The sequence below is a fragment of the Onychomys torridus genome, chromosome 13 (assembly GCF_903995425.1).
Source record: "Onychomys torridus chromosome 13, mOncTor1.1, whole genome shotgun sequence".
In the NCBI taxonomy this organism is placed as follows: domain Eukaryota; kingdom Metazoa; phylum Chordata; class Mammalia; order Rodentia; family Cricetidae; genus Onychomys; species Onychomys torridus.
In genome coordinates this window covers 31,261,044-31,287,535 of record NC_050455.1, presented here as the reverse complement: position 1 = coordinate 31,287,535, position 26,492 = coordinate 31,261,044, and the positions used below count along the sequence as shown (strand labels likewise).

Sequence of the window (26,492 nt, the reverse complement as noted above, 5' to 3'; positions counted from 1 at the left end):
CTCTCGTTTCTTCTCGGCAAGGCCAGATCCTTACACACACACATGTAGATGCGTGCATGTGTGTGTTGTATTTACTAATATTTTCCCAGGTCCAGGAAAGGTATGGATATATAGTTAACATTAAGGGACCGGAGAGATGGCTCAGTAGTTAAAAGCACTCATTGTTCCTGCAGAGGTCCTGAGTTTGGTCCCTGGCACCCAGATGGTGGATCACAACCATCTGTAACTCCAGCACCAGGAGATCTGGTGCCCTCTTCTGGTCTCTGAGGGCACCAGACCTACACACAGTGCACATGCGTATGTGCAGGCAAAAATGCTCATACATATCAAATCTATAAAAACGTTCAATAAATATGTTTGAGGAGATGACAGCATCAGTTTTAGTTTGCCGTTCTCCCAACAACTTCTAAGCACTTTACATTGAAAGGAATAGCTATGATGTCTTGTCCCAACGTCTGTCACATTAAAAAACCCAAACAAACAAGAAAACAACAACAAAAAACCCTTTTCATGTAACTCTGATCCTTAAGGATCCTCATCTTTGTCTGCTGTCTTCTAGACAGTGATCCTTTGCCTCACCAGCTAGCCAGGTGGCAGAAAGGCTGTCTATGAAGAATGGAGTCTTTTATGGAACCCAAACCTTCCAAGTTGTATTCCCTGCTTTCGTCTGGTGCCACTCATGGCCTCTGTGTAGTTTGGCACACGTCATGCTCCCTTTGTCTTTTGTGTTCCACAGGTAACCACCCCACTTTCTCAGTCTCTTCCAGGCTGCAGTCTCTTCTTTCCTCACCATGGCTGCCCTTCTCCAGACACAGTGCTCCACCTAAAGCAAGGTCTGCCAAAGTGGCAATGGGACCTTGATGCTCACAGAGTCTGTCGCTTTCCTGGAGTTCGTGACCTTTGATATGTCATAAAGGCAGGGCTTAGTGGGTGACAAGGGCCTTGTTGCCTCATAGCTGGGCAGGTGAGGGTAGAGGTAGGAGGAATCATAATCAATCTGAGGACTGTGTGAATTGATGGGCATAGCGTGAAGAGGCAGGACAAACCCCCATCAGTGGCACTGATTAGGTATGTCACAGGGAAAGCTAAGAGGAAGGGCTCCTTCAGGGTAACTGGTCTTTGATCCGGGGCATGGCTGGACAAGTTCTGGTCTGAATCCATGGAAATTCTGCCTCCTACTCGAGTGTCCTGAGAACCTTCCTAAGATGCTCCAGGGAGGCATTTGGTCACATTTTCCAATTAGTTGGTCAATGGTATTGTTTTGGTGTCAGAGGTGATGTGGGAAGTCTGGGACTCGGCTGCAGAAAGCTCCAAAGGCAATCCTAAGCAAGCTATTTCACTGCAGATCAGTGCCTTCATCTAGAGAGTACTATACGCCAGGCGCTTTGCTTGGCCAGAGAGTTAAATGAGGCAAAGCTGGGCGCTGTGTTTCACATCTGTAGTTCTAGTACCTGGGGATCTGAGGCAGGACGACTGTGAGTTTGAGGCCAACTTGGCTAAGTTCCAGGCATGTGAAGAAAAACCAGTGAGACCTCTGAGGGGAAACGTTATAAATATTTTGTGTGTAGGTTAATGGGATACGAAGGCAAAAGCTACGTCTTGGCTTTTACTCTATTGAAGGCACTGGGTCCATTATCAGTTCAACCCACAGAAGGGCCCTGGAGATGTACCTGAAAACGGGGATGACATAGTCGCTTGGAAAGATGCCAGCTCGCCCCGTGACCAAGGAGAGACCCCTCAGCCAGCCATCTTGGTATTTCCCCAGCACCTTGACGCCTTCTCCTTTCTGCAGGTCCAGCTCATCAGGTCCGTGGGCTGAGTAAGAGTGCAGGGCTACACACCTGGAAACACAAGGAGCTCGTAAGGGAAGCCGAGGATGCTAAGGAGGGCACAGAGCTGAGGAGGGCTGGGGGAGGCCAGTCCTATAGCTCACCTGCCAGCATCTAGCAACAAAAACCGTTAAAAATGGAAACTTAACCATGGGAAGGCACACAGAAGGGGAACAACCTGGCTGACATGCCAGTGGACACCCTGCCTTCGTCTCTCCGCTCCATAGGGCACCACATAGCTGGAAATCAGACAGGCCACCATGAACACCGTGACAATGGGGAACTGGCCTCTTGCACAGAAGAGACTTGAAGGACAGGATCAGTGGGAGAGGTGTGTGAGAGTCTACCTTAGTGCTTTCTCACTACTGTCTGCTGCTTTTCTGAGGACAGCGAGGCTCGAGGAGACAAGAGTCGTCACAAAAGCCTCTCTGAAACCCTCTGCGGGACTGTGAGGAGGGCTTTGTTTGACTTCTAGGAACCGCCTGTGAAGTGCACATTAGGAAGTCAGAGGCAAGGGTGATCACCATTATTATTTTTGCACACAGTGACTCCACTGCCTGGACAGTAGGTAGAGGAGAATGGGTTTGTATCATGGAAAAATGTGAGTGAGGAGAACATAGACACTGTATTCTAAAGTTCACACAGAAGTCAGGTAGGTGGCGTCCAAGCATGAGTCACGGTCGTGAGAACACCAGGGAACAGTGAGGCTCAGGCTGAGGACATGAGAACAGCTGCCTCATGAGAGGCATTAAAGGAAGAACTTGATTGCCTTGCTGGATTCAGGGTCACTTCAGGCAGGCGTGTCCAAGCTTTTGACATTGTGACATGATGCTGTCATCTACAAAATTTATGCCCCAGAACTGTATAATTGAGTTTACAATTACAAAAGTAAAAAAAAAAAAAAAAAAAAAGCAAAATAGATCTGATAATGTTTTATGTCAGCTTATGATTTTGTGTTGGGCTGTATCCATAGCTCTGTTTGGTCTCATGTGGCATGTAGGCTGCAGGTTAGACATGCCTGGTAGTCCTTTGAGATCCTAAGGACTGTGAGATACCCCTAAACTCGTTATCAAAGTGGATCATATTTGCAAGTGTTTTTCTTATCTCCAATGCTGAGTCTATTTATTGTTTTTTTTTTTACTGATTATAGTAAGTCAATATTAATTTATGACCCAATATTTTAAACCTGAAGGGAGACAATAGAGACTGCTCAATATTCAATCTCCTAGCAATGCTGTAGTTTCTAATCTGCATTTTTTTTTCTCATCCGTGCTCATCACCATCCGTAGTGGAAAAGGAGTGGGGGATAGCTGTTTGGATGCTATGGTTTGGGCATGGAGAATAACTAGGTGGCAAAGGGCTGTAAAGATGAGATCTCTGTGCCAGAGCTGGAGGAGGGGGTGCTGAGCTTTTTACTCACATGTTAGCTGAGAGGTGTTGCTGGGAGCTGGGCACACTGACCATGGCTGTGGAATGTCCCAGGGAGGCAGGTGCAGGGTGAGATGTGCTGACCTAAACAGACAGAAGAGACAGCCAAGCAGAACCAGTGAGCACCCCAAGCCAGGTAGGTGAACAAATCACAGAGCAGCCTGACACACTGACAACAGCCATGCCCAGCACAGCCCATGCAGCCACTTCTCTGGTTTGTGGCCTTGGGTAGAGTGAGGTGGAGCAGGTGTTGTATGGCCTGGGCAGAGTATGGCAGGGTGTCAACTTCAAGCCATCAGAGCTGTGAGCATCTCCTGTCCCACCCCACCCAGCCCCTGTATGAAAACCTGCACGTTTAAAACAACAGGACATCTAACAGAGACTCAGGACTTAGTTCTTCCCCCACACTTTTAAGTGCCTTATAAGTATCAGCAAATGTAGTCCTTACCAGAGGTAGCTTCTTAATCCCCATTTATTTTCCATCAGAAGCTGAGACACTTTGGGGGGACAACAGTTACTTAACTAGGACAAGAACAATTTAAAATGAAGTCTAGGATATGAGCCAACCTGCTCATTCACTACTGATAGTATTAACACACACACACACACACACACACACACACACACACACACACACACACACACACACAAAGTCTTAGTAGGATACTCAATAACTTACAGAACATGAATCTGAATCTTTTTCATTTCTTCCAGCTAAAACCAGAACAGCAATGACAGAAGCCTCTGAACTCTGCCTACTCTTCTAGGATTCTTCCCAATGTTTAACAGGCTGATGTGCTTAAAGAAAAAAGTGTGTGTGTGTGTGTGTGTGTGTGTGTGTGTGTGTGTGTGTGTGTGCATGCACGCACACACAAAAGTGGAGGTCAGAAAACCATTTGTACGAATTGGTTTTCTCCACTATATAGGTCCTGGGGGTAGAATTTAGAGCTTAGATCATCAGGCTCGGCAGCAAGCACCTTTACCTGCTGAGCCATCTCATCAGCTCTTACCTTGTCTCCCTCTCCCCCCCCCCCCCCCCCCCCCACTTCTTTGTGTTTTGAGACAGGATCTCTCACTGGGACCTGGGGCTTGCTGACCATGATAGGCTGGCCAGTCAGTGAGCCATCTCTGGGTTTACAAGTACACACCATTACATTTGGGTCTTTTATGTAGATTCTTGGGGTTGAACTTATCTTCTCACTTGTTTGTTTTGTTTTGTGTTTTGTGTTTTTTTTTTTTTTTTTTTTTTTTTGAGACAGGGTTTCTCTGTAGCTTTGGAGCCTGTCCTGGACTAGCTCTGTAGACCAGGCTGACCTGGAACTCACAGAGATCCACCTGCCTCTGCCTCCTGAGTGCTGGGATTACAGGTGTGTGCCACCACCGCCCGGCTTTTTTTTTTTTTTTTTTTTGTTGTTGTTGTTGTTGTTGTTTTTTGAAGATAAGTTTGTAATTAGATTTACTCACAGTGTACATTTAACCCATTTTAGTGGTGAGTTCTTTGGCCTTTGCCTTTTCCAGCTTGGCAATCTGAACCACAGATTTAGTACCCAGGACATTGCCTGCCGAGTGGTGGCGGATCTCATCATATCTGTCGTTGTAATTGATCCTAATAGCTTTCACCAGCTTAGCCAGAGCACCCTTGTCTTCCGAGTTAGCCTGTGTGAAGGCAACAGTGGTGCATGTCTTCCTGTGGACCAGCTGCCCCAGCCTGGCCTTTCCCTTGATGATGCAGTAGGGGACCCCCATCTTTCAACACAGGGCAGGCAGGAAGACCGCCAGCTCAATGGGGTCTACATCGTGGGCAATCACCACCAGCTGAGCCTTCTTGTTCTTCACCAAGGTGGTGATTGTATTGACCCCCACTCGAAGGACAGTCGGTCTCTTAGTTGGGAGTCCACAGACCCCGGGAGACGGCGAGATGGCAGATGGAGGCGGATGACGAGAGGGACTGAGATCACTCCTATCTTCTCACTTGTGTGGCAAGCATTTGAAAGGCTGAACTATCTTAGAATATTTTCCTGCTTCCCCTTTCCAATCTCACCTTCTGTCTTAGTTAGGGTTTCTATTGTGTTGTGATGAAACACCATAACCAAAAAAGAAGTTGAAGAGGAAAGGGTTACACTTCTATGTCGCTGTTCATCATTGAAAGAAGTCAGGACAGGAACTCAAACAGGGCAGGAGCCTGGAGGCAGGAGCTGATGCAGAGACCATGGAGGGGTGCTGCTGACTGGCTTGCTCCCCATGGCTTGCTCAGTTTGCTTTCTTATAGAACCCAGGACCACCAGCTCAGGGGAATCACACCACCCACAATGGGCTGGGCCCTTCCCCATCACTCATGAATTAAGGAAATGTCCTACAAGCTTGCCTACAGTGCTTATCTTATAGAGGCATTTCCTTAATTGAGGTTCCCTTCTCAAATGACTTTAGCTTGTGTCAAGTTGACATAAAACTATCCAGCACAACTGACTTCTTGGCAACCTGACACACAAACACATCACTGTTAAGCCACAACCTTTTCTTTTTTGTTCATTCCCTAAGAAGACACATTAATACCAATATCGCAATATAAAACATTTTATAAACTTAAAACGCCCCACAGTCTTTACAAATTCAAACACTTTAAAGTTCAGTTTTTTTTTTTTTTTTATTAATTTCAAAGTCTCTTTTACAGCCTAAAATCTCTTAAAATTTAATCTCAGCTATGGGATCCCATAAAATCAAAAATAAATTAAACACATTCTTACTTTAAGAATGAAATACCAGGGCACAGTCACAATTGGATCAAAGCAATGTCCAACGTCTTGGATTCACTCGTAATCTTCTGGGCTCCTTCAAAGAGATCCAGTCACTTCTCCAGCCCTGCCCTCTGCGTCACACACAGCTTGTCTTCCAATCTTGGGCAGGATTCACTCCCACAGCGGCTGCTGTTCTTGGTGGTCATCCCATGGTTCTGGCACCTGTGGTGATATATTATTGTGCACCCCAATAAAGACTGTCTGGGGATCAGAGGACAGAGCCAGCCACTAAATTAGACATAGAGGTCAGGCAGTGGTGGCATACCCCTTTAATCCTATCACTCAGGAGGCAGAGATCTGTCTGATCTCTGTGAGTTCAAGGCCACACCCAGGTACTAGAAAGAAACAGAACCAGGCAGTGGTGACATACCCCTTTAATCCCAGGAAGTAATATGGCAGGACAGGTATATAAGGTGGGAGGAAACAGGAACTTGCTCTCTCTTGAGGCTGAGGATTTCGTAGAAGTAAGCTAGTGGCTGGCTGTTTTGCTTCTTACCCCAATATCTGGCTCTGGTTTTTTTTTTTTTTAATTTTTATTATAAGACCTTTTAAGATTCATGTTACAGGCATCTCCAGTGTGCTGGGGTTTTCTGCTGTAACTGGGCTGCACTTTCACCAGCACCCTCTCATAGGATCTCTTCATGGTGCTAAGCCTCAACTTCTCTCCATGGCCCCTTCAATTCTGGGTCTTCAACTACTACTGAGGCTGCACCTTTACCAATGGCCTCTCCTGGCCTCTCCCAATGCCAAACCTTAGCTGCTCTCCATGCCCCCTTGTGCCTTCAAAACTAGTACCACCTGGGTGACTCTTGCATTACTAAGTCCGGCTACCAGCTCGAGGTACAACCTTGGCCACCTCTGGAACACAGCTCCTGTGTGCTCTCAGGAAACAATTCCCAGAAGATTTCACCTCACTGATGCTGGTCATTTTTTTCTTTTCTTTTTCTTTTTTCTTTTTTGTTTTTCGAGACAGGTTTTCTCTGTGTAGCTTTGGAGCCTGTCCTGGAACTCGCTCTGTAGATCAGGCTGGCTTCGAACTCAGAGAGATCTTGCCTGCCTCTGCCTCCTGGAGTGCTGGGATTAAAGGCGTGTGCCACCACCATCCAGCACTGGTCTTCTTAATCACCAATAATTTCTCAGCTCCAGCTAACCCGCATTGATTATACCATTAAAACAATGGTGATTTAGTGGTCCTGGTCTCTAGTTAATCACAGCCTATTCTTCAGCCCCATCTGACCAGAACCACAGATTCTTCACACAAAGGGCCTGGTTGAATCTCTGCTTCCCTCTGAATCTTCACAAGCCAGGCCGTCATTATCTGCACTGCTCTCAACAGTCTTGTCTTCAAATCTCCAACCAAACAGTTCACCAAACTCTGAATACTCAATGGCTCTTCTAGCCCAAAGTTCCACAGTCCTCCTGCACACCTGCCCAAAACGTTGTCAAGTATGTTCCAGTAATATCCCACAATCCTGGCACCAACTTCTGTTTTCGTTTGGGTTTTATTTCAGTCAAGAGACTCCATGACCACAGCAACTCTTATAAAGGAAAACGTAAACGGGGCTGGTTTACAGGTTCAGAGGTTTAGTCCATTATTTTTATGCGGGAAGCATGGTGGCATGTAGGCAGACATGGTGCTGGAGAGATAACAGAGTGCTACATCTGGATCCGAAGGCAGCAGGAAGCAAGCAAACCACTGGGCATATGAAACCCCAAAGCCCACCCTCAGTGACATACTTCCTCCAACAAGGCCACACCTACTTGAACAAGGCTACATCTCCTCATGCCACTCCCTAAGCATTCAAATATATGAGTCTACGGGGGTCCTTCTTATTCAAGCCACCACGCACCTTCTTCTACTCCTGCTCTTCATCTCAGCAATGCAGTCTCTTTGGCCACGCTGTGTTTGTCCTTTACTCTCTCCTCTTTCTTGTTACTTCTGTTTCGTATTAAAAATCTAAATCAAGCCAGGCGTTGGTGGCGCACGCCTTTAATCCCAGCACTTGGGAGGCAGAGGCAGGCGGATCTTTGTGAGTTCAAGGTCAGCCTGGTCTCCAAAGTGAGTTCCAGGAAAGGCGCCAAGCAACACAGCGAAACCCTGTCTCAAAAAACAAAATAAACAAAAAATCTAAATCATAAATACATCATGTGCACAGCAAGTGGATGTATGATTTTGTGTACCACTTACATAATAGTATAGGTGATGCGTGTCTCCACACCACTCAACTCAGAATACAGCTCTCGGCATCTCAATAGCCACATGGCTTCCCCCAACTCTAGAGCAGCGGTTCTCAACCTGTGGGTTATGACCCACAGGGGTCGCATATCAGATAGCCTGCACGTCCTATATGTATATTACAATTCCTAACAGTAGCAAAATAAAGTGACAAAGTAGCAAGGAAATAATTTTATGATTGGTGGTCCCGACATAAGGGGCTGTATTATAGGGTCACGGTATTAGGAAGGTTGAGAACCACTGCATTAGAGATAGTCATAGTGCTAAAATGTGAGCTAATCATTCCAGGGCTTTTCTGGGTAGCTTCTCCCACGCTGGCACACATCCTTGCATGCGCTTCTCTGTTCTGTCTGCTGTGGCCGTCGCATGAGAGACCACACAATAAGTTCATTCCGTGACAGGGAGGTTTGCTGTGTATTGTGGCTCCTGTCCCGTATTTCATGGCAGGAATATACCACCATGGGACTATTCTATCGTTTATATGTCATTTGGGCGGCTTTTAATTTGGGGCTGTTATGAACAGTGTTGCTCTGAACATTCCTGTACATGTCCCCTGTGCCCATGGACAAGAGTTTCTCCAGGATATACACCTAGGAATGGAATTGATGGGCCGTAGGGTAGGAGCCTGTTCAGTTTTATTAGGTAATAACAAATTGTTTCCCAGTGTGGCGGTAACAATTTACACGTCTGCCAGCAACTAATGACAATTCCTGTTATTTTAGAGTCTTGCCAGCATGAGGTAACACTCAGCTCTTTAATATCTATCTGCTCATGTGGTGGGGGTGAAATGCTAGATCATTGTGGTTTTACATTCACATCTCTGAAATGCCAATGAATTTGAGTTTATTCATTTTCCCTGTTTTCAAATGTTTACCGACCATCTTATTACTTGAAATGCCTGTTCCTATCCTTTGTCTCTCCAAAGCCCTCGGGTTATTTATTATTTTCTCATTAAGTTGTGGAATTCTATTATTTTTAGCTATAAATCCCTTGTAGCTTGTATTTTTTTTTATTATGTAGCATCTTTTGATGGACGGAAGTAATTATATAGTATTTTGCCGTACAGTTCTCACTTAAAAAAAAAAAATCTTGGCTAAGATGCCTTTTAATCTTAAGGTCGTGAGGTATGCTTCTACGTTGCCTTCTGAAAGTTTTATGGTTTTACCTTTCATATATAAGTTCTTTAGTCCACATGGAATTGATTTTTGACGAGAGAGGAATCCAATTTCATCCTTTGCCAACATGGATACCCAATTAGCCCAGCGTTAGAGCTCATTCTTTGCTTCTGACCATCGGAACTGTTTGCCATAAATCACGTCTCCACATTCTAGCACGTTCCATTGGCTTAGAAGAAGCTGTTGCTAAGTATGACTAGGTTTTAAAGAAGAGGCCCGATAGCGGATCAGCAGGCCTCAAGCCCCGCCCCAAGCAAACCCCGCCCCAAGCAAACCCCGCCCCAAACAAACCCCGCCCCTTCTCTTTAGAAGTCCCTTTGCCCTTCTCTGGCTTTTCGTGACTCGGTCTGAATCTGAATCTGTCTAATGAGTTACTGTTTGAGTTTCATGAAAACGAACTCTGGAGGTGTTGAATTTGTGGATAAATTGTGGGGGGGAGTATAACAACTTTTGGATATTGAAATGTAGGTGTGATGGCACATACTTATAACCGCAGCACTCCGGAAGCTCTGATAGAAGCACCCTGTTTGAAGGCCAGCCGGGGCCACTCCTCAACTCCCCCGCTTATTCCCTTTCCATCTCCTCTTTTCGTTTTTCCTTTCCTTTCCTTTCTTTTCTTTTCCTTTCCTTTCCTTTCCTTTCCTTTCCTTTCCTTTCCTTTCCTTTCCTTTCCTTTCCTTTCCTTTCCTTTCCTTTCCTTTCCTTTTCTTTTTTCTTTCCCCTCCCCTCTCCTCCTCCCTCCCTCCCTCCCTCCCTCTCTTCCTCCCTTCCTTCCTTTTTATTTAACCGTTTGAGACAATGTAGCCCTGGATGGCATAGAAGTTGCTATTTGGCCATGCCGATTGATTGCCCACTTCAGCCTCCTGAGTGCCACCCGTGGGCCACCACACCTGGACAAGACTCCATTTCAAAAGAAATACTGAGTTTTCCTGGCTAAAAGCATGACACAATTCACCACTTAATTTGTCTTTTTCGAGCCTAAGCACTGCAGAAAACTTGACATTCTAGTGCCTGTCTGTGATCCCTGCACTGGGAAAGCAGAGGCTGGAGGATCAGAAGTTCAAGGTCACCATTCTAGAACAAACCAAGTTCAAGGCTGACCTGGGCTATAAAAGGCCCTGTCTCAGAAAAACAAACAAACAAACAAACAAAAACATTTTAAAGCTTTGTAACTTTACACCCAGTACTTGGGAGGCTGAGGCAGGAGGATTGCCATGAGTTTGAAAGCAACCTAGATTACATGGTGAGTCCCAATTCAGGCTGAGCTAGAGAGAGACTCTGAAATAAGCAAGCAAGAAAACAAACAAAAACCAAAAGAAAATTACCTTCATTTTTTTTGGTGTACAGAAACATGTTTATAAATACTAATTTGAGACTAGTAACCTTGACAATGACGTATCTGTTCTCAATGTATTATTCTAGATTCTTCTGAGTATTTCTACGTAGACATAATAATCTTCATATAATGACAAGTTTTTCTTCAAATATTCAACCTTAACTACTTCTTGCTTAGTCTGTTGGCCAGGCCCCTAGATAGGGTTGATCAGAAGTGTGGCAGGGTCCCGTTTGAACCTTCACCATTAAACAAGGTATTTGCTATAGATTTTTGATAGATCCCTCTCACTGAACTCTGTTAAGGAGTTTACTCCTACTTGATAAATTTTCTACCACATAATAAATAGATATAGAATTCTATCAAGCATTAACACATGTACTATTTTTCCATACTATGGTTCCTCTGTATTATTTAAAATGTCACATAGGTTTTCTTCTTTAACTCATTAACATGATGTATTAGTGGAATTAATTTTCTTTCCACTTTTATTTACTTTTTTTGGGTATGTATGGGTCTTTTCCTTTCACTGCTTTGCACCATGTGCATGCAGTTCCCTCACTGGTCAGAAGAGGGCATCAGGCCTTCTGGAACTGGAGATAGAGACAGATGTTAGCCACTATGTAGGTGCTGGGAATTAACTCAGATCCTCTGCAAGAGCCATTGCTCCAGCCCCATGTTTTTATTTATTTATTTTTTAATATAAAGAATATTCTAGTCTTCATGAAACACATGGGTTTCTTTTTCATGTTTGGAAGTGTTTAAACATTATTGCCTCAAAATTGGGAAAGAACTTAAATACCCACCTGTCAGTGTTTCAAGTTGTTGTTGTTTTGTTTCTTTTTTTGTGAAAATTCAATTCCCTTCCTTTCTTCCTGTCAATCAATATTTCTTTTATTTTCTCTCTCTCTCTGAAAGGGTCTGGATCTATAGTCTAGGCTGGCCTCAAACTCAAGACACCCCGTCTTGGCCTCCACATGTTGGTGCTGCAACACACTTACCTTCCTTCATTTTCTTTAATGGTTATATTATTCTAAAAGGTGTCCAGGATGCATACCACACACGTGTGCACTCTCACGTTCATACATCCACCCCCCCAAAACACACACACACACACACACACACACACACACACACACACACACACACACGGTTGTGGGGAGAAAACAAGGTACCTCACACAATGGAGGGTGCTTTGTATCATACCTAGCTCATAGGTGGACCCAATAATTACATTCTAAAGCTTGTAACTTTACACCCAGTACTTGGGAGGCTGAGGCAGGAGGGTTGCCATGAGTTTAAAAGCAATCCTCCTGCCACTATGAGATGGAAAGCAAGCTATGGAGAAGTGAGGGAAAAAAAGAGGCAGGCAAGAGGGCTTTCTCAGTAGGACCAAATTTTAAAAGGAGGTCCAAGAGTCAATCACAGTAGATCAAATTCCCTTACAGAAGACCCAGAGATGGGCAGCTGGTCTTTTGTCTGGGAACATGTATATAAGAATCTTTTCTCGATGGTAGGGTGTGCTATTCTCATGCATCTTGAGCTTCTAAGGAAGGTGGAAGACCAGTGCTTCTCTACAGCTGTGGTTCGAATTGGCATATATGGAAAAAGCTCCAAATCCAACTCACAAGTCAAACCACAAAGACAAAGGTCTTCTCCCCTGAGCTGGCTTATTTGGTCAGGTACAGAATGTCTTCTGTCCTGCCACCTCCACCCTTTGCCTTCCTTACACTTCCCTGAGCCCAAGGATCCGCTGCCTTTACAGAACGATTTGGGTTCCAAGGCAGAGATGGTGGGCACTATAATATTTTTGAAACATCAGAGCACACCAAATCCTTAATGATTTGGTTTGTCCTTAGTAATTAATTAATTAACCTTTGTTTTTACTATAACAGTCCACTTGAAGTGTTACAGCTTGTAGTGTAACCACAGCATTTAAATAAGCACAGAGTCTTAAAACCAAGTCTGTTTTGGGTCTCTCATTGGTCTGAAGCTGGCCCAATAGCCTAAGCTGGTTGACCAGGGAGTCCCAAGGATCCACTTGTCTCTGCTCCTCTAGTGTTCCACACTAAGTGCTACCATTTCTTCCTCATTCTCATTTTGCTGACAAGGTTGCTAAAGTGAACATATTACCACAGGGCCAGGTAGTCAGCAGAGCAAGGATCTTAACTTAAGAAAGATCTGAACTTGAACAGTCTGATACAGAGTGTCACCTGCAATGTCTAAGTCAGCACATGCAGTTTGGAGGTAGGACCAAGCGTGCCGGTGATAGGACTGGAGAGTTCTCAGAGGACAGGTTAGTGAGGACTGGAACCACAGGCAACAGCCTCACTAACTTTCCAGTCTTCATTTGCTAGGTTGAGCCAGGACGGGTTGGCTCACTTTCTGAGAGTCCTACAAAAGCATCTGGGACATTTCCCAGCCATCCCTCTCCTGCAGCTTTTATGAGTGTTCTTTATGGATTTCACAAGACATAAGCAACAGAGCAGAGCCTGAGGGAGAGCAGTCACAGCATTTGGGTTGGTTCACACACAGTGCTCATTGGTCAAAACAGATGTTACCATACCTAGGGCCGCTTTGCTCCTGGTCAATGGCCAGGTTAAATGGTCATCCCCTGTCTAATAGTCCAATATTATTTTTAAAAGCTGTGGCCAAGGGCCTTTGGTTTTTATTAATTACATAAATCTTAAAAAGCCAAAAGTCCCTGGCTTTATTGTTTTTCAAAAGATTTTATTATTTATGTATATGTCTGTTTGTGTGTGGGTGCATGTGTGTACAGGTACTCATGGAGGCCAGAAGAGGATGTTAGAGGCCCTGGAGCTGGTGTTACAGATGGCGTGAGCCATGCAATGTGGGAACTGGAACTGAACTCAGGTCCCCCGCAGGAAACAGTCTCAACCACTGAGCCATATCTCTAGCCACAGCCTCTGGTTTTAGAATCCCAGTATGTGAGAGCCAGAACAGACCTTAGAGACATTTTAATCCTGAGCTCGAGGAGGGCAAGTGGCATGCTGATGGTCACTGGTGAAGTTTAACATCAGTCAGGCCAGGTCTACTGTAGGGTGAAGGGACCACATCCTGGATGCTGGTTGAAGCTGATGCTGGGTTAGCTTTCCAGGCTGTTTCACTTATTCCTAACAAACCCTTAGAGGCTTTCCCTGTGCACGCCTCTGCCCTCATGATGCCTGCCCACTAAGGAGCACAGGTGGTACAGCAAATGTAAGAAGAAGGGATGGAGGCTAATTAAATGCTGTCTCTAAAGGAACTGGAGGTGGAGAGGTAATGAGAAATGTTTCCAGTGACCTTTCCTTTGAACTCTGCTTTACTATCTGGCTACAATGAACTTGGCTATGAAATTCATCCACAACTAACACATTGCCCCACACCTCATGCTTGGAATGTGTACTTTTGTGGAGCCCCTTACCTTTTGGGGTCTGTACTGTTCACGAATATACATGGAAAGAACTGGGGTTGGGAACATATTCTTCCTATATATGGGAGGCCACACTCTAGGGAGCATGGTGGCCTGGCCTGAGGCCCAGGGTTGCAGGTGACTTTGCCCTTCTGGGGATAAAACCTAAATATTAAAGCATGGGCACACTGTCCTCAAGGGAGGGTATCGATTAAGCTCAAAATTGCTGGCAAGGCATGAGCCAGGATGACAAAATGATGAATCCAGTTGAATGTGGCACCAGCATCCTTTGTCTCCTGTGTGTGACCCACAAAGCCTAGACTCACTTGTCACCCACCTAGAGACTCCTCTCCTCCATTCATGTATTGTTTGCCATATTTTGGCATTTTAAAAATATTTATTTTTTTGTTATGTATACAGTATTTTTTCTGCATGCATGTCTGCACTCCAGCAGAGGGCATCAGATCTCATTATAGATGGCTGTGAGCCACCATGGGACTGCTGGGAATTGAACTCAGGACCTCTGGAAGAACAGGCAGTGCTCTTAACTGCTGAGCCATCTCTCCAAGCCCATTCATGTTATTTCTTATTCAGTTGCTCATCCTTACAAGAATTTCCTCACTCAGACACTCATCCATGTCTTTCTTTTACTGACTCCCTCCATCACCAAAGGGTTTATTCATTCTGTCTCTTGCTGACATTCAGTGGTTCACACACACAGGCACAGATACATCCAAGAGGCTTCATTCATTTGTCCGTTTGTGTATTCGACTAACTTTTACTAAATTTCTTGCCCTGCCAGGCTCGACAGGACTTAACCCTGCAATGGTGGAGGGCACCAGGTATCCTGGCCTTGTGGAGTTAAAAGCTGAAAGATAGCATGAAGGCAAACTCCCAAACAAGGTAGGAAGTAAGAGAGGTTCCGCATGCATAGTCAGGTTGTGTATTTAGTATTCCTTCCTCCCTACAGGGCTCAAAGTGACAGACATACATGCTCACAAAGCCTTACAAAAGAAGAAAGATCAAGGTTCAGGGCCACCCAACTTTTTTTTTTATGTAAAGTACTGAGGAAATATTTTCGGCTTTACATTGGGTTTCAGTCAAAATCACCCAACTCTATTATGGTGGTGTGAAATCAGCCACAGATAATATTCAGTGAGTGAGCCTACCTGTGGGACAGTAAACTTTACTTTTGAATACTGAAAACAAACATTAATTCTTACCCATCATGCAGTACTACTCTTCTGATCCCCCTCCACACACACCCCAGTTCCAGGCAGGGAGCAGGCAGCACTTGGCCCACAGGCTGCTGGTTATCAGTATTGTTTTAGGTCAAAGAAGCAAATGAGCGGAAGATGATTTCCAGGTGTAACAGTGTGTGGGCAGCCCTGCCCTGGAGACTGCTTTCTCATTTATTTATGTATTTATTTATTTATTCATTTATTCATTCATTTATTTATTCATTCATTTATTATGTATAGTGTTTTGTCTGCATGTATGCCTGCTTTCTCATTTATTTATTTGTTTGTTTATTCATTCATTCATTCATTCATTCATTCATTTATTATGTATAGTGTTTTGTCTGCATGTATGCCTGCAAGCCAAAAGAGGGCGCCAGATCTCATTACAGATGGTTGCGAGCCACCAGGTGGGTGCTGGGAATTGAACTCAGGACCTCTGGAACAGCAGCCAGTGCTCTTAACCTCTGAGCGGTCTCTGCAGCCCGAGGCTGCTTTCTTTAGGTTACTGGCTGGGAAGTGTCTAATGCCAGGCTCAGGCACGAAGGCCAGGAGGTTCCCAGTTGTGTTCTGCCCCTTGCGCCGAGGCAGGTGAGCGATTCAACCAGCAGCTGACTCTCTTGCGATCCAGTGTGTGCGCCTGCTCACTTCTGTCTGGGGATTGCTTCCTAACTGCACGTCCACGCTTGGCATGGAACCAGGCCTCAGTTACTTGTACCCAGATGAATGAAAAATTGGCACGTGGCAGGCCCACCATGTTTGTGGACAGAAGCTTAATGTCAGCAAGTGTTCTTAGCTAGTCTGACGAAGGGAGAGGCAAAGGCTGTGAGGAAAGTGGCAGGAAGACGCACTCGAGCAGAGCCAGGCCAGTGGTAAAGATTTGGTCTCCTTTCTTCCCCTGGCCCTTCTGTGCCCAGTGCCCTACCTAGTAGTCAGCATGGGAAGGGAGTCTTGGAAACAGACACACTAGTGTTTTCAGCATTCTTTGCTATGTAAGCAGGTTTTATTGTTCACCAAGCCGTCCGGTTTCCCACTGCTTGCTTGATGGTTTACAGTGAGAAGAAAGGGAGAAGGGTTGGTTATTATATCTCTTAGACTCGGACTTTGAAATACAATGAGCAATTTTTTTAAATGAACGAAAATGCCCCATTTTCTCAGAATTTTCCCTGTTGTTTTCTTTTCTTAGAATATTGTTACATACCAAAAGTAAAATTGCTAAGTTGTTCACAAGGGCTGTGATGGAGAACAGGTTTTTCTTTTCTACGGAAACAGTAGCAAGTCCTGCCCCTTCTTTGCCCGCCCCCATGGAAACTCCATTCTTGAAGAAGGTCTGTACAGAGTAGCTTGTTTGTTCAACAAACTTGGATGTACCCCTAACTCGGTACAGCCACCCCAAAATGACAAATAAAGTGATTGTAGAATTATGGAATCTTAGATTATACACATGTTCCATGGCAAATGTGCCTCATTTCATGTGTCTGGGCCATGACAGACATTACTAATCAATTACAGTATTTCTTCTCACCCTGCCTGTCTACTTCCCAGTAATCATTCTCAAACCATTTCTGTGGATAGTTGAGATTCCTACTCTTCAGCTGCTGGTATAGGGAAAGACTTGGGAAGATAGCCAACCCTGGGTTCTGATCCATTGTTTGAAAGCTACCTACTGAATGAGTTTGAGCTAATGATTGGGTTGCGGTTCCTATATTTAAAATGGAAGCAATGCTATCTATCAGCAACACCTAGAGTTGGGGGTGGTATTTAGGATTATAGCACTGGATCTTTCACAAAATGAGTCCCTTTTCCTCTGTGACTCCGGATTGAGTTGAAGTGGAAAGTGGACCTGTTCTGGTGATTTGGTCCCTAGAATCTTTCAGGCCTGGGGTAGTGTGCTTGCACATGTCCAGGGGCAGAACACTGACACACCTATTTGCCCCACCTTTGGAAATTTCCAGGTTTCCCCCAAGCTCCCATGGTCTCCCAAAGTGTGTTTGAGAAGCATGGCTTGCTGGAGTGTTCAGACAGGGTACTTGTCTCCACTCAGGCTTTGCCTTAACTGCCATTATTTCACATTAGTCACGCATCTGGTCTATACTTTGCACACCAGTGACTGTCATCTTGGGGTAACACTGAGTTCAGGGGATGTCTGACCACATCTGGAGGCATTTTTTTTTTTATTGCCACAAGAGGGTGACCAGTCGCACAGAGGGACTGTGTGTGAGTCTGATGTCGGTGAGCCCTGCACTCAGCCTCAGAGTTCAAGAATCTCTGTGAAAATGCTGAGGTGCAGGCTAGGCCACTCCCTCTCTCACCCAGACAGGGCTGGGTCTCCTCAGTGGTTTGCCGGCCAGGATTAATTGGGCAAAGCGATGATGTCAAGTTTAACCACTCTTTGGAAAAGTGCTGAATCAAAGAGGCAAGCGAGGTTAATTACCCAACCTGCTCTAGTCACCAGAAACCAGAGAGGCTTTCTCTAGAGGACCCTGGGGAGTGGGGCAGGGCTGTGCTTGGAAGTGTACACAAGTGACCATGCCCCAGGGGCCAGGCAGTGCTTTACAGACTGGAAGCTGGGCAGGGGAAGCTGCAGCAGGATCCTGGCCTTTTGACAGCTAAAACCTCTCGGTCTCCACCTGAACACTACTTCCCATAGGCAACCTTGTTGCCTCCCAGACCAGGTCGACCCTTCATCTCAGATTTTCTTCATGCCTTACCCTCAGACCTTATAGCATTTTGCATACTTATAACCAGGAAAGCAATACTTAATACTTTAGTATGCGTCTACCTTGTGAGATTACGCTTCCCTAAGCTCAGTCAGTGATCAAGTAAGTGCCTTGCTTCTGTGACATCTGTGTGTGGCTCAAGTGTTTGGTACACTGTGGGTAGCTAACAGCTCTTCATGGACTGCTCCACTTACAGGCTGTAGAGGAAAACAGGGCTCGTTCTTGGCTTAGAACACTCACCAGTTGAGGACAGGACTCACCGATAAAGCTAAAGGGTGTGTGTGTGTGTGTGTGTGTGTGTGTGTGTGTGTGTGTGTAGAATGATGGACAGGTAGCTGGTCCTATCTCAGCCTACATCTCCTTTTTCCAAAGTCTTTTCTCCTGTGTGTATTTTTGGTTTTCCTTGCATGGATTTACATAGCTGAGGGACTGAGCTTAGCAAGTGGCATTGTCCCAGGGGACACATGGACAGAATACCAAATTAGACTCCAGCACTTTTGGAGGGATCATTGCCTGTGAAGGAAGCAAAGAGGCTTCCGGAAGCCCCCCACACTGCCTCCAGCAGGTCATTCCTTTGAAGTGCACAGCTGAGGACTCATACTCCCAGCAAGGCCAGTCTATACAGGTCAGTCCTGAGGCAGAGGTAGAGAGGATGCTTCCAGCTTCCTGGTTTGACCTAATAACAACACAGGGGACGTTCATAGAGGGTCAGTTCCCATTGGTCAATCCAGGTCATTGTCTCCAGGACTTGGAAAACTGAGGAAGAAGTTCAGGAAGAAACAGTGAACCCCTTCTAAGATCTTGGGGATCCCAAAGCCTGGAGTTTTGCACAGCTCTTTGTCTCAGGGGAAGAATCCTTCCTGACCCTCACCTCATCGAGGCTGAGAAAGAACACTGCAGTAGCTGGAATGGCACCAGATGTGACTTCTGAGAAGGTGTGTGTAAGCAGCAGAGACGACGGATCCCAACAACGGCCATCCTAAACTACAGAACAGGAGCGGCAGAGAGGAGGGATCCCAACAACGGTCATCCTAAACTACAGAACAGGAACGGCTCTTCCCTCCCTGTCTGCCCTCAGATGCGCTGTCAAGTAGTGAAGCCACATCATTCTGTGTCAGGTCAGTGTCACCTGTCTCCTTAGCAGATGAGGAAACTGAGACCTGGACAGGCTGGACACCTGGAGGGCCATGCTGAAGAGGATTCCATTCTCTTAGGCTCTTGTGCAGACAGTCACCACTGCCACCCGGGGCCACACAGCTCAAGGGCTAGGCACCAAATTTTACACAGTAGGCCCCTTGTTTCAGTTTTAAATAGCAATCCAGTGTCTATTTGATGAGTCGAGGAGGCCTGAGTCTGTTAAGAAGGACCACTTCATGCCAGTTTTGTTACATGTAAAACAAGATTAAGCGCCCCTCCCTGCCCTTGCTAACAGTTGTTAGGGATCTCTTGACTCTTAAAGCAATGACATTCTCTCTTTTTTTGGAGCTGAGGATCGAACCCAGGGCCTTCCTTGCGCTTGCTAGGCAAACGCTCTACCACTGAGCTAAATCTCCAACCCGCAATGGCATTCTCAAAGCCCTGCTTTGGGGAAGAGCAAAGGCTACAGCTCGTCAAGCTACTGCACACTCTGGCAGAGACTCTTCATGGGAAGACTTAGCCTGTTTTGCAGAAGAGAACACTGAGGCTCATTGCATTAGTTCAATGTCACCTAGATAGGAGATGGCAAGATCCACAGCAAGAAGCTCTGACCAATTCAAATTCTTGACTTTTGATTCTTATCTACATGTCTGTGTAAGAGAGATTGAAAACCAAACCAAAACACAATAGTCACAAGTGTACAGGGTCCACTAGTGCAGTGGTTCTCAACCTGTGGGTTGCAACCCTATTTTGGTAAACCTCTAGCCTCAAAAAAATATTTATATCACAATTCATAACTGCAGCAAAATTGCAGTTATGAAGTAAAAACGAAAATAATTTTATGGTTGGAAAGTCACCACAGCATGAGGAGCTGTATTAAAGGGTTGCAGTGTTAGGAAGGTTGAGAACCACTGTTCTAATGATTTTGGTATGCAGTGTCTTAACAGTCCAGGAGATATGAGAGCTTTCTCATTGTATGTTCCCACAGCCTGTATACTTTGATTTATGCTCCTTTTTACTTCTGAACACAGCCACACAATTCTGGTATGCAAAGCCACATTTGGAATGAACCTTGAAGCCATTTCTTCTTTAGATTGCACAAATCCAGGCCTTCTTCTCCTGGCTTTGGCCCATGTGTGGAGACTAGACCTTGGAGAGGGTAAAGGGGTGAACACACAGCCAAGGAACCTGGGACACTTGGGCGGGCCTGAGGGCAATGATAAGGATGTAAACAGGGGGATTGGCACGGATAGTCAGGGCAGTGGAGTCCAACTGGCAACAGCTAGTGGAAAAAGGGTTAGCAGTTCAGTTATGGCAAACACGCCAGGCAGGACATCAGTGAGAAATGAGTCCTGTTTTTGAGCTAGAGAATGCTCAGGAACAAATGGGGGTCAAGGACGTGAGCTTTGGAGTCCCTGATCTGTGAGCATCTGACATCCAGGGAAAGCTCTCTGGGTGCTGTCTGACACACACGGTGTTCTTGGAAGCAGAAGTCAACATTACAGAAGTGTTGCAGTTTAAAAAAAAAAAAAAAACCAGCAGGAAGGATGGATTTGGAGTGTCACCATTTTGCTACCCAGAATGAAATGATGTTCAAATCATTAGGTAGAAAGACTCATGGGGAGTGTGGTAACCAATGGAGCAGGCTGGTGACATCTCAATATGAACACATTTTAATTTGAAAGGAGATGTAATCAAATGTTTCAAGTCTTTTGATGTGTTGTGATAAGTATTTAAATTTTAATCGGAGTGTCAAGTTAACGAAATGGGCATGTAATGGCCTTTTTAATCAATACTACTGGGACAACTAGATATCTATATGGTAAGAATGAATTTGAACTCCAATCTCATAGCATATACAAAACCAACTGCACTTGACACAAATGTAAAAGGTAAAATTGTAAAACACCATCAAAGAAAAATAAAGTTAAATATTAAATTTTGGTTAGGTAATAGTTTCCTAGAGTAGATAAATTAGATACCATCATATGAAAACTTTTTTGTGTGTGCTTTAAAAAATATTATGGAGAAAGTGGAAAGGCAACCCACAGAATGAGAACAATTTTGAAAGTCATATATTTGATCCAGGACTTTTTGTAGAATATGTAAAGAACTCTTTTACAACTCAATTAAAAAGAGACAAATAGCTCAATTATAACATGAACAACAAACACAAACAGGCCTTTCTCCAAAGAATGCTTGTTCAGTAAACTTAGAAACACTTGCCCAATGTCATTAATCATCTGAGAGCTGCAAATTAAAACTGCAGTAAGACACGTGACATGCACCTATAATCTCAGCTCTTGGGAGGTTGAGGCAGGAGGATAGTGGGTATAGCGGGTTTAAAGACCTGTGAGATCCTGCCTCAAAACAAAAAGCCAAAACCAGGAAAACCAAATACATACAAACAAAATTTTATAATGAGATACTATTCTTCATATACACTAGGGTGGCTATAGTCTATAAGACAGTAAACACATGTTGGTAAAAACTGGAAAAATTGGAACCATTGTGCTATATTGGTGGAAATGTAAAATGTGCATTCAATTTGGAAAATAATTGTGAGTTTTGCAAGCAGTTTTGTGAAAGAGAACTACTATATGAAGGAACACTCAGCTCCATTCCTAGGTTTATTTGCATATGAAAATGTACCTAGACAAGAACTTTCAGGCAAATGCTCCTAGCAGGATTATTGATAATAGACAAATAGAAGCTATCCAAATACCTACCAGCTAATGAACCAGTGAACTAAATCTTATGGCATTTCCATACACTGGAATGTTATTTGGCCATAAAAAGTACTAATAAAGTACTAATACAGGTTGCTTATAGGGATCAACCTTGAAACATGGACTACATAAAACACTGTCACAAAACAAAACAAAGCAAACAAGAATCAAAAACCACCATGAAGATGCAACTGGCAGTATTGAGAAGTTTTTGAATTCAGGAGGACAAATGGTTTGTCCCCCAAAGCCATGTACAGTGGGAGGGATGAGGAGGTCAGTTAGAGTATAGAATGAAATAAATGTGGGGGAGTATCAAGCCAATGAAAAGTGCTTATGTCATCTGTATCTCATTTGCATAAATCAACCCAGGAGAACGTTGGTAAGGCAAGAGTAGAAATGGAAACATGCGATATTGAAAATATAAAAGACAGGGGTTGGGGATTTAGCTCAGTGGTAGAGTGCTTGCCTAGCAAGCACAAGGCCCTGGGTTCGATCCTCAGGAAAAAAAAAAGTAAAGAAAATATAAAAGACAGTTTTGTTTGCTGTTTGAGAACATTATGATAGTGCTAAAATATCTTAAACGGCACAGTTACTACAATAGATAACTTGACCTGAAGTTGGTTGGGGCTGCGATTTATTCAATGAAGGAGTTGGGCAGAGGAAGATTGGGGGAAGACATCGGCCTGAGTGGGCTTATTATAATATTTTTAAAAGTTTTATATAGATTTGAAATTTTTCATTGTGAAAAAATTAAAAATGCATAGCAAAGATTGGACAGAAATATGGCAACCTATTACTAAGAAAATTTGAAAAGAGATAACAATAAAATTGAGAGCCAAGTGCTTCTATCTACATTTACTGTCTTTTGATTTTCCCAGCAACCTTATAAATCAGAGTATACTTATTAAAAAAATTAAATATTTTAATTATTTTATCTTTTCTTTTTGAGAACCTTATACAAGAGCACTGAGTACATTTTTTCTATCCCTTATCCCCTTGGTTTTCTCCCATGTCCCCCCAACTTCCTTCCAAAATTCATGACCTTTTCTCTATTATTGTTACATCTATACCTCTCCTCTCTCTCTCTGTATAAATAATACTTATGGAAGCATCTAGTCTTGCTTGAATGTACATGTGTCCAGGGTTGAGCCCATTGCATTGGATAGCTGCACCCATAAAAATCTCAACAATAGGTTGTCTGTCCAATGTGGACAAAGGAAATTCTACAAGGTCCTATCCCTAGATGAAGGGTGGTCAATGGCTGCTGAGAGAGGGAGAATCAGTTTTCTCCAGGCACAGGCTCCCACATAGATCATTCAACCCCAAGCATGCTCCTTTTTTGATGGAAGACTGGAGCTCAGCATGGTTACTGACTTGTCTAAAGCCTCAGCCTGGCATGAGGAGAGGGGCCCAGTTCAAAGACTGTTATGGCTTCTCCATTCAGCACTGATGAGACTACTTGGCCAGTAGCTGTCCTTCACCCTGTGTTGTCTTGGGGAACAGAGACAGGTGGGGCCTTGGTTTATTTTCTGCTTTCAAATGCCTGTCAGTGAGCTCCTTCTAAGACATCAACTGATAATTCATGAGAATAATTCAAATACCCACGAAGACTCATAAAAGGTATTCTGGACAGAAAATGGTAGTATGTAATAGAATGTTTGATGATGGGAGTCCATTCAATGCAAACTTTTTTTCTTCCTGCAATTTCTCAAGACTACACAATTCTCATGTGATCTACAAACATCATTTGTGAATGTGAATTTACTGAGTAAGAATGTAGAATGAATGAAATTTATATTGGGGAGACATTAACTTAGGAATCTTAGCATCATTTATCTCTGTAAATAATCTTAGGGGTGGGGTTAGATAGGAATCTTAAGCATTACTTTGCATTGAGAGAGACAGACAGACTGACTGACAGACAGAGTCAGTCCAAGGCAGAGATTATCTTAATATTTGGTAAAAATACGTTTGTGCAGCCCTGAGCACCAAGTTGGAGTGAAAGACCCTAATGGAAGATGAGACACTCACAGTGCTCAGTGCTCCAAGTGCTTAGGTCTGACTCTGAGTCATTCTCAAGTGTGGCCATGTCCAGCCTACAGCTGTGCTGTATCTTTCAGGTTAGAACTGCAGAGTCTAGCCAGGACTGTTGAGTGGCTTCTCACAGGTAGGAAGACATGAAGACAAAGACAAAATGCAATCCCTTTCTCTGATTTTTGGTGTGAAGGTAACAGTTATGTGATGAAACTTGGGCAATTCCAACCTTGTTTTTTCACAGAGGGAATCAGGACACTTAACTGGGATGACTTCTAGGCTGATTTTGTAAAATGGCTCCTTGTTGTTCAACCTCCTTTTTGTCTTGTTGGTGGAAGCTAGATATATTTTATAACCTCCAGGGGGCTGGAGAGATGGCTCAAAGGTTAAGAGCACTGACTGCTCTTCCAGAAGTCCTGAGTTCAATTCCCAGCAACCACGTGGTGGCTCACAACCATCTGTAATGAGATCTGGTGCCCTCTCCTGGACTGCAGTCATACATGCTGTATACATAATAATAAATAAAAAAATCTTAAAAAAAATATTAAAAAAGAACCTTTTACTACATAGTCACATAACGGAATAATACTCAGGTATTCTTGGCAGGGCATAGTGGTGCATTTTAATCTCAGCCCTTGGGAAGCAGAGGCAGGCATATCTCTGTGAGTTCAAAGCCAGTCTGGTCTACATAGTGAGTTCTAGGATTGCCACGCATGCATGCTCTGGTTATGCATGCATGCTCTGGTTACACATGCATTTACTTGGGATAAGCATGATCTAATCTGTATGGTAGCCCACTTTTGTAGTTATTTTTTCCAGGTCTACATATGTAACTTTATTAACTTACTGATCTTTAAATGTGGAAAATTTAAATCAAGTATCCAAACATTTTTCCATTTTTCCTATGTGAACACAAAATTGATATCGCTTATAAGGCTTAGAGAGGCACTTCCACACAGCAAAGTGGAAACATGGTATTTCTCTACTTACAAGTGAGGCAGTGACTTCCTACAGGATCTGAGGCTGTTCTCTTTTTTCCTTATTTATTGGCTATTCCCGAGTAGTCAGTGCTTGTGGGAGAGGGGGTGCTACAGGTAGGCTGGTATGGAGCTGAGATCTTGGTATCCTAAAATACCCCATAGAACACTGTAAAAGGAATGGGTTATTCATCCTATTCTTTTGTGTTATTAATTTCTGAGTCCCTAAAACCACCTAAGGCAGTGTGGATGTCATCAGGGTCCTCATCGCACTTTAGAGAGCCTGGTCTCCACTATAGTTAGCTGTTGAGTTTTGAATCTCTGCTAGATTGTGGATTCCTTGATAACAACTTATTGTCAATGCCCTTAGCAACATACAGCATGAATGCTTGGGCACAGCTGGTGTTTTGTAAGGAACAAAGTGTCAGTAAATGAAAGCCTTTAGGTGGAGAGGAGACAGGGTCCCCCCCCCCCACTGGGAGACATGTGGGGACAGAGTAATAGAAAGTTCTGAGGGTGAAAAAGGAGACTAAGGAGGCCAACCAAGAAGAGAGGATGTAAATTTAAGATAAGCCACATTGGTTTAATGATGATGCTCAGGTGGTCTTTGATGACAGCACAGTGAAATGCCCATCTTAGACAGTACTAAGATCAAGGTAGACTCTACTATGTGAACTTGGCTAATCATTTTTGAGATGATAAGAAGGTATATATTTTTAATTATTAATAAGACAATTTAAGATTTGTGTTACACATTTTCCTTCTGGGTCCTTAATTACCTTGATGTAAAGTGGTTTTGTAACTCCCCCTAAAGGTTCTTACCACACTTGTAGTATGGACAGCGGGGCTTTGGAGACTGGACTCTGTCCTATCAGAGTATATCGTGTATCTGTCTGCCTGTATGTCTATACGTCTAATCAGTTTATCTTGTATCTATCAAACCCATCTATCATCTATCAGCCTTTACCTACCTACCTATCTGACTCCATCAATCATCTATCTATCTATCTATCTATCTATCTATCTATCTATCTATCTATCTATCCCTCCATCTATGCCTCTACCATCTACCCACCCATCTGTCTCATACAGGCTTCAAAATATTTTAGATTATTATCACTGTCTTGTTTTTGGAGCATGATCTCTTCACTCACTGTGTTTACTAGAACATTATACACACTCCATGTGGGGGGCCATCTTGCCCCCACATTTCCCCAGAGTACTCTTGAGTAGAAGCAGCAGGAAATATTAGATAGGCTTTTTAAAGGAGTACCAAAGGGTGGAGCAAAAGACCTCTCCCCCAGCACGGCGAAGTATAGACCATCCCAGACACCTGGTGACCATGCACATGGTCAAGCCATCCCCTACTGCAGCCTTGCTATATAAAGCAAGCTCAGATCTCACTAGGAAACCTTTGTGGGCTCCCACAACTCTGGGTATTTATTAGTT

General features: G+C 44.0%; 1 protein-coding gene across 2 annotated transcripts in view; it reads right to left on the bottom strand.

Annotated features, from left to right (window-relative positions):
• Positions 1–26,492, bottom strand: part of Sh3rf2 (SH3 domain containing ring finger 2) — a 101,067-nt gene that overhangs the window by 12,848 nt on the left and 61,727 nt on the right. For both annotated transcript variants that reach the window (XM_036205015.1, XM_036205016.1), the window contains exons 6-7: positions 3,250–3,341; positions 1,671–1,841 (exon numbers count right to left, since the gene is read on the bottom strand). In XM_036205015.1, the coding sequence (XP_036060908.1) occupies positions 1,671–1,841; positions 3,250–3,341 (263 nt within the window). The remainder of the gene's footprint in view (positions 1–1,670; positions 1,842–3,249; positions 3,342–26,492) is intronic.